The following is a 14337-nucleotide window of genomic DNA, read 5'->3' as shown; positions in this document are numbered from 1 at the left end:
ATTTTTGCTACAATGTGAAAGCTGTAACAAACAGATGGTTAAAAGTGGCTTTAAAATATTCTTTATGGTCAAAACATGAATTCTGTGAATTCTTCACACTTTTTCCAGTCATTGGTTTGTGTTACCTGATAAAATTAATAATAATAATAATAATAATAATAATAATACATTTTTTATGGTGAAATTTAATTATTGTGACTGTTTGAGTTTCTTTTTTTTTTTTTCTTTTTTTTTTAATTAACCATTGCTCTTTTATAGTATCATCCATAGATCATGATAATAACAGTTAAAACCACAAATATAGCACCTCAATAGCATGGTAAAAATGTAATATGCAGGTTTACTCATTGCAGGAGCAGTGTGCACGGTTGCCAGGTTTTCACAACAAAACCCTCCTAATTGCTACTCAAAACTAACCCAATCACGTTTCAGGGGAGTTCCCCAATCCGTAGGTAAAAAATACACGTTTTTTGGTGGGGTTCTCCTGGAAAAATTCGCATTCCAGGGGCTAAATATCACTGCGGCAACAGCGTTAAAGCAACCTAGTTTCGCGGGAAATCCGCAGACTTGGCAACACTGGCAGTGTGTTCAGTCTCAGTGTACAATTTCAGTCAGCAGACAGGCTAATTTAGAGTCCCATATCCCCAATGTGCTTGTTCACTGAGGGATGAGTAATTTTATCTAGATAAAGAAGCTCTCTCATCTAGTTATTTTAATTATAAATAAATAAATAGGTTATTCAATGTCAGATTAAAGAAAAAAAGCAGAAATGTTATTCATGGTACCCTTTGGATGACATCCTGCCAGTTGAGTTTGTTTATTGGTTATCATCGGCTTGTAAGAGAGGGAGTGAGATGATATTTTATTTGATGTCATGTCTGGATGGAACATACAGTAGTACAGTAGTGTTTTTGGGCCCAGCGGTGGTAAGACAGATGTTTTGAACAATTGAGAGCCTTGAGCTACATCCAGAAGAGCTATAAGACATGCTACCCAGGAAAGAACATACAAGCATATGGCCAGTGTAAATTTCTGTTCAATATCAGTGCCACTGTCAGCTCCACTGATGGCATTATTTCCCCGTGCTGGGCTTTTAAATATTTCTGAGGGTGTTTCTTCATGCTTCTCTGCTCAGACACAGATGTGTGTGTGTGTGTGTACAGATGAGAGGATCTGGGCTCAAACACACTAGAGGATTCAGTGTAAATAATATATTACTCAGTGCAATGTGTGACCTTCAGCAGATCTGAAGGGTAGGTGCTCTATTCTCTCTAAAATTGCTTTCAACATAGAATTTGCTGAGGAAAGATGGTTCACTGCTTGCACTGTCAGCCATTTTGACTTTGATATCAGTATAATATATGCAAATTAAAGACAGATGTTTTAAACAGGTCTTATAGACCTTTTTCATGGAATAGTAGAATTTAGAAATGAGCTGAGAATGTGTGTTATATGGATAGAAAACCTGAATTTAATTTATCTTTAAAAAAGCAGTTCACCAGATGTTGATGTTTTTTTACTAAAATAAGAGGGATCGTACAAAATGCATGTTATTGTTTATTTAGTACTGACCTGAATAAGATATTTCACATGAAAGATGTTTACATATAGTCCACAAGGGAAAAAAAAAAAAAAAAGGTGGTGGGGGGTTGGGGTGAAAACTTTTTGAATTTGAAGATCAGGGTAAATTTAACTTATTTTGTCTTCTGGGAAACATGTAACTATCCTCTTAAGGGCAGTACTAAATGAAAAAATAGATTATTTAGGCAAAAAAAAAAAAAAATGTACACATCTCCATTCGGTGCAAAAGTTTTCACCCCCCCGGCTCTTAATGCTGTGCTTTGGAATTGAACATAAGGGCGCAATTTCATTGGGTGAACTATCCCTTTAAGAGCATTGTAAGTTTTATAAGGTAACGCTGAAATGTTCTTTGTGTTCTTTCATGTGTTTTTAATTTTAAACAGCACAGATGTTGATTATTTATAATATTATTCCATTCATTCAAAAATAGGATCCAGCTGTAAAACAGAGTTTTAATTAAAAGACAAGTATTTAGTTCCAGAGACTCAAGGATGTTTATTAATAGTTTCTTGTTTCAATCAGACTGAGTTGAGATGTGAGTTGAGGTGAGACAGAAATCACTGAGTGCTTGATTTGGCTAATGTTTGTGCCATGATCCTTTGCAAAGGAAGAAAATGAACAGAAACGTTATGATATGCCACAGCAAACTAGACAATCAAACACTCACTCTCATGTCATTTCATCCAGCAATGAATTCAACATCATGAATCAATAAAGAGAACCGAGCACACAGTGAGGATTTGGGAAGATAAGCTGGGAATTATTCAACAATATGGGTTTCAAAAGACAAGCTATTTTTAGAACTCCGCTGGGATGAGAATGTATGTGAAAGCATTTTATTATCTGAGGACTAATGGCGTGAAACAAAAATAAAGTTCTGCTCTATATTTACATACACGTAATGCTCACGGTTTCTGACTAAAATCAATTTCATAAGCAGCTCACAATGAAAACATATTGTGCTTTCACAAATAAAGGACAGGCCGGCAATCCGGCTCTTTGAGGTAAAAAAGAAAATCATGCACCAATAGTATAACAGATATTCTTGGCTAGAATGGAGAATAAAGCTAGAACCAAAATCAATATAAACTACGGAATTCACAGTTACAGCAGTAAAATAACAGGTCAGATCAGTGATTGACAGATTACGACCTTGATTTCCCCTGCCCCTCCCTTGAGTCCATACAGAATGGATTCTATTACATGCAACATCAAACCATGCTGTCCTGATGGGGCCGTGCGGACAGAGTCCGCTGGCAACTATGACTTTTCATCATTCTTCTTCTTCTGGAACTTCCTGAACTGCGACTGAATGGCGACAGCTGCCTTCTCGGTTTCAGGGGCGTCCATGTCAATGTCAAAGTCCTCAGGGACGTCTTTCTTAGATGCATCTGTGCATAGAAAATTAAGTTATTGCATGAGATCACATTTTAGAGGACTTTAACATGGCAGTTTCTAATTGTATTCAACAATATGATGCAGATGACAACATTAGTTGTCAAACAACTTTTTCTTAGAATTCAACTTTTTATGTAAATGATATTAAACTGATTCATTGTGCATATATATTGTATTAGAGACAATTACATGACTAGACAGCAAAATTCCACAAATCAAACAGCAAAAAGAACATTAATACAGTGTACATTAACAGCAATGCATTAATACTGAGAACTAAGATGAAAGTGCAGTATCATGAAGCATGTCAGTTCACTTGGCGGCCATCATGATAATGATCCAAGGCAGCTACTTAGGCATGCAAGTGAAGCTACTATTTACTTGAATGGAGAAAGACCAAAAATACCAAAGACTGTTGGCTAAGATTAAAGGGTTAGTTCACCCAAAAATGAAAATTCATCAATGCACCTTAGGTGTATATGACTTCCTTCTTTCAGACAAATACAGTCGGAGTTATATTAAAAACTGTTCTGGTTCCTTCAAGCATTATAATGCACTGGGCAGGTGTTTCTCTTCATCAGTCCAAAACAAGTCCAATAAAGTATATCCATCCATAGTAAAAAGTGCCTCACACCGTGAATAAAGGCCTTCTGTAGCGAATCGTTGCATTTTTGTAAGAAAAATATCAATATTTAAAACGTAATAATCACTTTAATCTAGCTTGTGCTAACAGTCATACACAGAAGCCACTCATAGGCATAGGCAATGACATAGGACGTTTGTGTTGCGCATGCACCAGTGAGTCTCATGAAAACCAACGTTTATTTACAGAAGCAAAGAAATCAAAGTTTCCTTACTTTAGCAAAGGAAAACCACTCTCCTCCTGGCTTATATTAAAATCCTCTGTCATTTTTCTTTATAAATCCTCGTTTTGTAATTCGTCACCGTTCTTTGTTGTGTTCTCTCCACTGCGTGCAACACATACATCCTACATCATCCGCCCGGAGCCGCCCGGAGTGTACAACTGTTAGCGCAAGCTAGAGAAAAGTGATTATACTGTTATAAATATGGATATTTTTCTTACAAAAACGTATCGATTGGAGGCCTTTATTCATCCGCCATGTGAAGCACTTTTTATTATAGATGCATGCACTTTATTGGACTTGTTTTGGACTGATAAAGAAAAACACATTGAAGAAACACCATTGCATTATAAAGCTTAAAGGAGCCAGAACAATTTTTAATATAACTCCATATGTATTTGTCTGAAAGAAGGACGTCGTATACACCTAGGATGGCTTAAGGATGAGTAAATAATAGGCTATTTTTCATTTTTGGGTGAACTAACCCTTTAAGTTTAAAATTTTTTTAGGGTGGAACATACTTCTTTTTCCCAGACATCTCCTGGCCAGGATTTCTACATTGCTGGGTCTTGGCTTTGTTGTGCTATTGTTTTCATAGCTGAAAAAAAGGTTTGACCAATAAAAGTGCAGACACTGCACATAATCAACTAATGGCCCTTGGTCAAAGCAATGTAAATGTACATAATGTATAAGGACTGTAGAGAGCATAGGTGTGTTCGGCAGGGGTGCATATGGCTATATTGCCTAGCCAAATCTTAGCCACACAGTAAATTAACCATGCAACATGATGAGGTCATGTGACAACCATGTCGATTTTTTTAATCATATAACAATGTTTTATGTTGTAAAAATACTATAGTTATTTTGCATTTTTAACCCATGCATCTATCCATTCTCCTAACTCCAAAAATGTAAATATCTTTGTGGAGTCATTACTTATGACTCATTTAATATTAGCATTAATGCATCAAAAAGAAAAGTAAAAATATTTATTCCATTCTTCACAAGCTCTGCAGATACAGTTTTGAATCATTTCTAAAAGGCTGTTACAAAGATCACAATGTCACCTAAGCACACACTCATACATTCTATAGCGTTTTTGGGCTTTTGGAACAAAAGTATGTCTGGTCTAAAACGTCTTGCGTGCTAAATGCACATGGTGTACAGAAGTGATCAGAGCAGAATTCACTGGAGACAGAATGTCATGCGTTTCCAGTCCAGTTCATGTTTCCAGCTGAGCTCATAATTCACACCAAAGTTCCTCCTACTGCTAAAAGCACAATAATGAATACTCAAGCAGATGCAATTGCACTGATAAGAGTTACAAACTGGTGTAACATTACTTTATTAAAATAAGGTAAGCTAATACTGATTTGGAGAGAAAATTACAGTATGTAACCCAGACTCATTGGAAAAATATGCCTGTGGCATTACCTCTTGCACGTTTCATGACACTCTCTAAGTGACATATCTAGTAAGTGTCGCTAAAAGCATGTTCAGTTTGATCTGGAACGGATTAACATCAATCTAGCACAGATTTATTACGTTACACATGTTATGTTGTTATTATGTTACATGTTACAATTAAATATGCTTCACGATGCCATAGAAGAACCTTTTTTGTCTAAATGGTTCCATAAAGAACCTTTAACATCTGAAGAACCTTTCTGTATCACAAAAGGTGCTTTGTGGTGAAAAAAGGTTCTTCAGATTATAAAAAAGTAAGAAAGAGATGGTTGTTTAAAGAACCTTTGACTGAATGGTTCTTTTTGGAACCAAAAATGGTTCTTCTATGGCATCGCACCTATTTTAAGAGTGTATGGTTAGATCTTTACAGGAGTGCTCTGCATTAAGTGCAGAGCTGTACTAGGTGAGCTACTGAGCAAGTTTACGAAGTCAAAAAAGACATTAATTCACAAATTATGCACTATAGTAAACATGTTTCTATGTCATAAAATACTGTTATGCAAAGAAGAGTGAAAATAAATCTTAATGGATCTCAATATAATCTGTATTAATAATCTGTCAGTATAATAATTTGTGGGAATAAATGTTGTTGGTCTATTACTTCCACTGGTGTTCCATTCAGCTGGAATCTCCAAGTAATTGTATGTATATTGTATAGTACACTTTTTTTTTTTTGCATAAATGTAGGTGAATTAAAATATATATATATCTAACACAATTATTTTGCACTCAACCTACATGATTTTCTTCTTCTGAGATGTTTCATAAACTTGTGATTCTCTGAGAGTGATGCTGTTTTGAGCCTTTCTAGAGCATGGTGGAAAAAGAGAAGCAAAATAATCTCCTCAAATTCTATATAGATTGTTGTGTTGCCTGCATCCACCTAATTCATTTAACCTCTTAAGGTAAAATGGGAAATTTATTAATAATTAACCAATATTTGCAGCTAAACTACGACCTGCTGACTGATTGCCTAATTTAAGGTGTAAATGGTAAATTTCTTTATTACATCCTTTATTTATTACTGTAAGATTTCAATAATCTGTTAATTTGAATTTAAAATAAATCAGTTAGGGTTTTAAATGTATGCTGTTTCTGCCTTGATTCAAGATTGAAAACTGTAAACCTCATATAAGGTAAATGCAAACTAAAACGGCACAAATTTGTTGTACAGCATGATTTTAAAAGAGTTTCAAGCTCTATTCATTAAAGTACACGATGTGAAGGTTATGTGTTGTTCTGGTAAGGAGTCACAGCTCAATAGCGAATACCTCTGAGATGAAACAACACATTAGACTGTTGGAAAATTCAATAGCAATTTAAGCAAGGGAGGAGGAAAACCTTGACATAGACATTAAGCACAGCGAGAAAGCAAAGATCCTTTAAATATACCTCTAGAGAGTGCAGGCCTCATGTTTCAGTCAATACATTAGAGGTTTTTTCACCATTTTCCTATTTTCTTTATACACATCAATGAGATCAACTGAGTTAGAAATCTTTTTCTATATACAGTAATTACAATTATTTAGATTATTTTTTTGTGCAGTACATACTGCCAAGAAATAACAGACATCAAGTAAATAAATGAACTGCAAACATAAAAACATATATTAAAAACATTACCTTTAAAAAAGCCCACAATATCCAACCAACTCAAATCTTTACTGTGCATTTAGATTTGTGAAGACATAACATGTAATTCCCCACTTTAATGATTTCAGAGAGACTCATTAATTTAGTATATTTTCTATTCCTTTTGGCATTAACATGCATTCTCTCTTAATACATGAATTTTCCTTTTAGACCAATATTGCATGCTGTCATTGGCTGAATATATCTGTATAGCTTCCCTGCATGGCTTTCTTCACAAAGGCAGGCAGGATGAATAGATGCATTTGCATGCATATGAATCTGTAGTTTTGTGTATGAATGTTCTTGCTCTTGCACATGAGTGGGTGGAAGCACATCAATAGCTTCAATAGTATTTTCTTTCCATCCTCCTAGAAACATTATGAGCTCCTGTACTGCAGGATATTCAATGCATGGAAAGCAATTTTCCAGCAGTGTTTTTCATATTGGTTGCTGAGAAATTAATTCTAACAAAATCTGTAGCATAATTTGTCTTGATTTAATAATTTGCATCTAATGCAATTCAAACATTTTGTGTGGCTTAAAGGAATAACTCATCCAAAAAAATTAAATTTGATGAAAATGTATACATTATCAAACCATTTAAGATGTAGTTTGGTTTGTTTCTTCACTGGAACAGATTTGAAGAAACTTAGCATAACATCAAATGCTCACCAATGGATTCTCTGTAGTGAATGGGTGCCGTCAGAATGAGAGTCCAAACAGCTGTTAAAAACAAGTATTCCACACCACTCCAGTCCATCAGTTAAAGGAGAAGTCTACTTCCAGAACAACAATTTACAAATAATTTACTCACCCCCTTGTCATCCAAGATGTTCATGTCTTTCTTTCTTCAGTTGTAAAAAAAAATATGTTTTCTGAGGAAAACATTTCTGCATTTTTCTCTATATAATGGACTGATATGGCCCCAATTTTGAACTTCCAAAATGCAGTTTAAATGCAGCTTCAAACGATTCCAAATGCGGTTGTAAACGATCCCAGCCAAGAAAGAAGGGTCTTATCTAGTGTAGGTTATTTTAATAAAAATAACACAATTTATTTACTTTTTAATGCCAAATGCTCATCTTGTCTCACTCTGCCTGGACTGTTATTGTTCCAGTTCATGACAGTTAGGGTATGTCGAAAAACTCCCATCTCATGTTCTCCCTCAACTTCGAAATCATCCTATATCGCTGTTTTACCTTTTTTGTTAAGGGTGTTTGGTCTTCCTTCATGTTCACTTTGCAAAGACTGGGTCGGAACTTCTGCAGCGATGTAGGATGATTTTGAAATGATTTTTGAAGTTGAGAGAGAAAATATGATTGAAGTTTTTCGACATACCCTAACTGTCTTGAACCAGAATACACAGAGTTCAGGGAGAGAAAGGCATGCGTTTGAGATTAAAAAGTATTTAAATTGTATTTTTTTAATGAAAATAACAGATCGTTTTGCTAGATAAGACCTTTCTTTCTCGGCTGGGATCTTTTGAAGCCGCATTTAAACTGCATTTTGGAAGTCCATTATATGGAGAAAAATGCTGAAATGTTTTCCTCAAAAAACATAATTTCTTTACAACTGACGAGAGAAAGACATGAACATCTTGGATGACAAGGGGGTGAGTACATTATATGTGAATCTTTGTTTTGGAAATGGACTTCTCCTTTAACATAATCTGAAGCTAAAAGCTGCATGTTTATGATAAACAAATTCATCAAGTGTTTTTAACTTCTAACTGTAGCTTCTGGCTAAAAAATGAGTCTTCTATGCTTAAAATTGTTTTCACAAGTGAAAAAGTGATCTTGTGTGAATCAGGAAGGATCAAGCACTATTTTCAAGCAAAAACAGTCAGTACTAAACCAATTATTTGATGGATTTGAGGCAAAAGGACAACAGGGGATGGACTTTTTATTAGACCAAGCATTGTTATGGATTATGCATTGGTATTTTGGATTAAAGATATTTTTATAAGTTAAAATGTCTTAAATGATGAATTTGTTTATTACAAACACACAGCTTTTCACTTCACAAGATGTTAACTGATTGACTGGAGTGGTGTGGATTACTTGTGGATTATTGTGATGTTTTTATCAGATGTTTGGACGTTATGCTACATTTCTCCAAATATGTTATGATTAAGAAGCTAACTAATTTACATCTTGGATGGCCTGAGGATAGGTATTCATTTTGGGGTAAACTATTCCTTCATGTATCCAAATACTTATATCGATTTGTATCAATTCAGCAGTAGCTTTTGAATTTTGTATGTAAAAGAGTTGGTGGTAGCATTGCACGTTGCACTATATTTATGTTTCCTTTGTCTAAAGCATCTTTGCAGTAAGATGATGCAATTCTGTTAAGATTCAAGCTTCAGTGAAATCAGCATCCTTTGAGATGCAGTTCTTGTCCAATAAGCTCTGTACCCAGCGCTCCCCAGGGCTTCAGCAACCTCAAGAGCATTACTTCATCAGGAAGAAAACCAACAGAAAAAAAACTCAAGTCTTTTAAGTCTGATTTAAGATGTATGGGCCAATTTGTTGGTTCAGATCCATTTAGTTGCCCTTTTCATAGGAGCATGCAGCTAAAACACTGGGGACCGTGTTCATTACTTCAACCCTTTTCATTTTTTTTACCTCCTTCTTCAGCCCTTTTTTTCATACATAGGCACACATTTTTAAAATGCTTACCAGACTCTTTCTTCCTTCAGTGAGCACAGCGCAGAACATTTTTGTTTGGTGGGACACTTCAGGGAATACTTTAGAATGCTTATGCCAGAAGATTTCAGATGGGATACTGGGGTTTTCGATACGCTTAAGGTTGTTTGGGGTAAACTCAACACCATGATGAATCTTTTCTCTTCCACGAAAAAGAATTCCTTGGACATGCTATTCATATTCACTGTAAAATGATTAAGGATCTGTGAAGTGTTCGATTTCTGGTGCAGAATATTTTCTCAGTACCTTGAGCCCCAGAGGTTTTGCTGTTGCCACCGGCTGCTCCGGATCCTTGCCTCTGTTGAATAAAATAAGAAAAGTAACTAAATTAAAACATTTTTCACTTCCAAAAATCATTTTACCATCCAGTTGAAATAAATGGGGCGAAGAATGTTAACTACAAAAGCACAGGACTAGGTGAAACTTACAAGTCTCCAGTCATATTTCACTTGTAAAGAAAAAAAAAGTTGTTTAAATGTTTACATGTTGTTTAAACTGAAATGTGTCTTGGCAGTGTTTGTACACAACCGCCCTATAATGATAAAAATCCACCATAAATCATAACCCCTTTCTCAGATCAAGCCGTTCACAGATTCTTGGCAGAGTGAGGTAGTTCTGCACAGGCCCCTCCCACGATTGTTGATTGACACTGGCGTTTTAGCACAGACCCGTCCTGAGTGAGCTGTAAACAGTCCGCTATTGTTTCGACGCCGGAGCAGGAGTAGACAAGAATGTCTCCTAAGCGATTTAGGCTTTTTGTTGTTGGGTGTAATAATAAACCTAGCAATCGTCATTTACTCCCGGCATCTGAGCCGCTGAACTCGCAGAGGATTACTTTTGTTTTTGAAGGGATCTACCTAATGCAGCTACAATGAACAGTCTCAGAGAACTGCTCATCACCCCACGGAAGAGAGGGGCAGGGTGAGCAGAGCTCATTAGCATTTAAAGGGACATGCACCGAAACGGCTTGCTGTGAACAGAGCTGTTTTAACAAGGTAAAAAGGGTTATTTTACACTACCATTGATAAATTTTAACCAAAGTACGTTATAGACTTTTCATTAAGACCCTAAATAATCATAACAATGTGGAAAACAGGCATCCAATGACCCCTTTAAAAAAATGCAATTTCACATTGTTTTCATGGCACTTATACACATCGCTGCATAAGGGACATTACACATTCTTGTTGTTATACTGTATGAAATTTCTTAAAGAGGATTTAGGGAAAAAATCCCATATAGCTTATCCTTTAGAGGAAAGTGTGTTCATGTCCTCGTCAAAAAGTTGGGAAGGCCTTCTTAAAAGTCTTCTTTTAATATGTAACCAAGTAAAGTTATATAACAATGAGATAAAGAGTATTAGAGGCCTGTGGCTTAGAAATAAGTGGAAATGTTGTGTTTATGACAGTTATGACTGCAAATGGAGTGCTAAGAATAGAACCAAAACCAAAAATATAATTAAAAACAGCATGGGTTACCAGCATAGATTCCAACCCAAACAAACATAACACAAACAAATATTCTTTTTCCAGAATTGTTTAAATGTAAATTAAGCATGCTCAGGTTTGACAACTTATAGAAAAAAAGTGACGGTTTGCTTTATGATCTTTGATTTTCCACCAAAACCAAACCAAACTGTGTGTTTGGCCCTGAAGTCATATTCAGAAATATCAGGAAAATGGGGTGCAGTTAAACAGCTGAGCGAGTGAGAAGGCATCGCCAAACATGTTTTCCCTGGGCACATCCTCTCCTGCATTATTAACTGCACTTTCACTGAATTTCAAACAGTGTTTGTAGTGCTTTGATGTGAGAAGCTCAGGCAACCTGCATGTCCTTTCATGCAATGCAGAATGTTCAGCCAACATAAGCACAGAAACAACCCTCCTGTTTAATGTTTCCTTCAACTCTTTTATTTATTTATTTATTTTTTAATTAAAGCTTTCATGCATTTAAATTATGTGCTATACTGTATACAGGGTCCAAAATCAACTTGTTGTTATACCAGGCTGAGTGTATGAAGATAATTTACCAGCCATGAATATTTATGGGGGTTGGGTGCTTTTGGTGGTCCTTCTATCAGACAGTGACCATCCCATGAAAATGTTATATGGGCCACTCTACAGAATTGGTGCAAACTGCTGTCCCACAACTAAAAAAAACATTTAAAAAGCATTTAAGTATTCAAATCTTAGATGTTTTATTAAGTTCCTTCAATTATCTATTAAACCCAAAATAATATTTAAAATATCAGCAAGCTTAATATATATAAAATCGTAATTTATTGGGTGCTTTCATTTGGGAGGTGACTGTTCTGAACCCTAACCCCTAAATTTCAACTTATGAAAATGATATTGTAATATTTTTCGTAAATTTTTCCATTGTTGGTTTTAAAAGTATCTTTTTGATTCTTTTAAAAAGTGAAGTTCAAAAAATATATATGTATTTTATATTTTCTTTGTAAATTATGATATTATGTAAAAAAAAAAAAAAAAAAAAAAAAAGTGGGATCTTTTGTCAAAAATAAAGTATATTGAATTATCAGCTAAGATGTTATGATAGTTTTTGGTTCATTGTATATTTAAACTAATGAATCCTTAACTTTGAAATCAGTATGATATATATATATATATATATATATATATACACACACACACACATATGTATAATGCAGATGTATGCAAAATGTCAATAAGTCAATACAAGTCAATATAATTAAATTATTATTACTGTGTTTTGATGGTGACAAATTTTGTGAGAGGACAAATATTCCAAAACTTTCTGAAAATACAATATGAGAATTAACTGCACAACTACTAGAAATGTGTGCCTTGGATATTATACAATTTGCATACAGACACATTTTTTGGAAAAAGATGTTTCCAGCTCTGACTTTGGACCAATTCTGTAGCATAGCCCATATATGACTGAAACTATTTTATCATTCTGACATGTTTTACAACCACAATTTGTGCATTTTTGAAACTATTATAAAATATAACAGCCTGGTCTCATTGTCTATATGTAGGTATTTATACATAACGTTTAGAGGCACAAAACGTACATTTTTGTATGTTTTTACTGATGCTAAAATGTACAATTAACCTAAACCTACCTATTTTATAGCAAAATTGCATTTTTATTATTTTATCAATAAGCGATTTAGATTTTTAGACCCCTTAACCCACCCCCAAACCTAAACCTACCCATTTTATAGCGAATATAAAAGGATATAAAACATAACAGACCATATAGGGAAATGACCATTTTAGTAACAATATAGCATAAAATACTTGTTATATTCGCTAATCCCACTCCTACCTCTAAACCTAACCACAAATCTCTCTGTACAGTAATATAGAAAAACATAACAGACAAATAAGTGCAATCACAATCTTATTTACTGCAAAAAATGTCAAAAGCAGTCCAAATGACGATGCGTTGCAGCTGCAGTCCTCTCTGGCAGAGTACAGTAGGTTTGTGAGGTGCAGAGCAGAGCTTAAATTGTTAATCGCTGAAAATATTATCCAGATTATTTTCCCTATTTATTCCGTGAAGTCACACGCACATCATTTAAACACACCGCACCAGAAACACGGCATGTTGTAATCTGTGACGAATGCAGGCGAGAGACAATGAGCGCTTGATTTTCCTGTCGTTTCTTGATGTGGCAATATTTGAATGCACTTCAGTGTGGGTTTACTGCTGTTGCTGCTGGCCTCGCTGCTCGGGATGGAGATGAAGTTCACCAGATAAAGGCTTGAATTTGGGTCTGTTCCTCAATCGTATGGTTTCTGAAGATTTGGATTACAGCACAAAAATAAAATTGTTTCATTTTATAAAATTATGTTGTCTGTTCGGTGTATTGTATGGTTCTATTGTCAGTCACAGCATGTCGGAGAAAACGCCTTTTGTGTCCCACCACGGCAAACAAAGTAAATATTACATGAATGGTTAAACGACTGCAGAAATGTTATTTATTTTAAGGGTTTAAAGCGTAGTCTTGTTTAACATTATGTAGGCTTATTCTTGGAAATGAGCTGGCAGCAGAAATCACACAGAACATAAATAAATGTTATCATTTCATACTGAGTAAACGATTAAACAATTTAATTTGACAACTAAAAACAACAACAGTAATGAAATTAATGTCGTGATTTTAATATTCATAAGAATTCATTTTAGGTGTCGTCAATACGTTAGTATTGTACGTCTCTTAGAAGAATTTCATTAAGTTTTTGTCTACTGTTTTAAATTTTATTTAAGTTTATCATTTACTTATTTATTTATTTATTTTGGAAAGGCTGTTTTGTCAGCTGAACAATTAGTATACTGTTGAACAACTGTATAATTTATTGACAGCCTCATTTTCATTCCTGTCAAAAATGATGGCGCTATCCTATTCTGCTGATCTCTGTTCTAACGATGAGACCGTTAGCATTGTTTTTATCAATAACCACAGCACAATATCAGCTGTAAAAACGCATTTTTTATCTCAATTTTTAGTAGTCATTTTTATTTTATTTTGTTCTATTTTCTACTAAGGCCAAAAGGTGTGAATAGTTTTAGGGTTATGTACATACATATGTCAGTGTTATTATAGTTTTGAATTTTGTTCTCATTTCTATTTAATTTCAATACTATACTTTGAACTTTTGAAGTTTTCATTGTTTTTCATTGTATGACCATCA

General features: G+C 34.7%; 1 protein-coding gene across 1 annotated transcript in view; it reads right to left on the bottom strand.

Moving 5' to 3' along the window:
- Nucleotides 1-2258: 2258 nt before the first annotated feature.
- The window catches only part of pcp4b (Purkinje cell protein 4b), a 30439-nt gene continuing 18360 nt past the window's right edge, over nucleotides 2259-14337 (bottom strand). Inside the window, exons 2-3 of the mRNA XM_051128509.1 lie at nucleotides 9896-9947; nucleotides 2259-2972 (exon numbers count right to left, since the gene is read on the bottom strand). Of these exons, the coding sequence (XP_050984466.1) occupies nucleotides 2842-2972; nucleotides 9896-9947 (183 nt within the window). The 3' untranslated portion in view covers nucleotides 2259-2841. The remainder of the gene's footprint in view (nucleotides 2973-9895; nucleotides 9948-14337) is intronic.

This window comes from Labeo rohita, chromosome 15 (genome assembly GCF_022985175.1).
Source record: "Labeo rohita strain BAU-BD-2019 chromosome 15, IGBB_LRoh.1.0, whole genome shotgun sequence".
NCBI classification, from domain to species: domain Eukaryota; kingdom Metazoa; phylum Chordata; class Actinopteri; order Cypriniformes; family Cyprinidae; genus Labeo; species Labeo rohita.
Note: the sequence above shows the minus strand (reverse complement) of the source record. Positions and strands in the feature narration are given on the sequence as shown.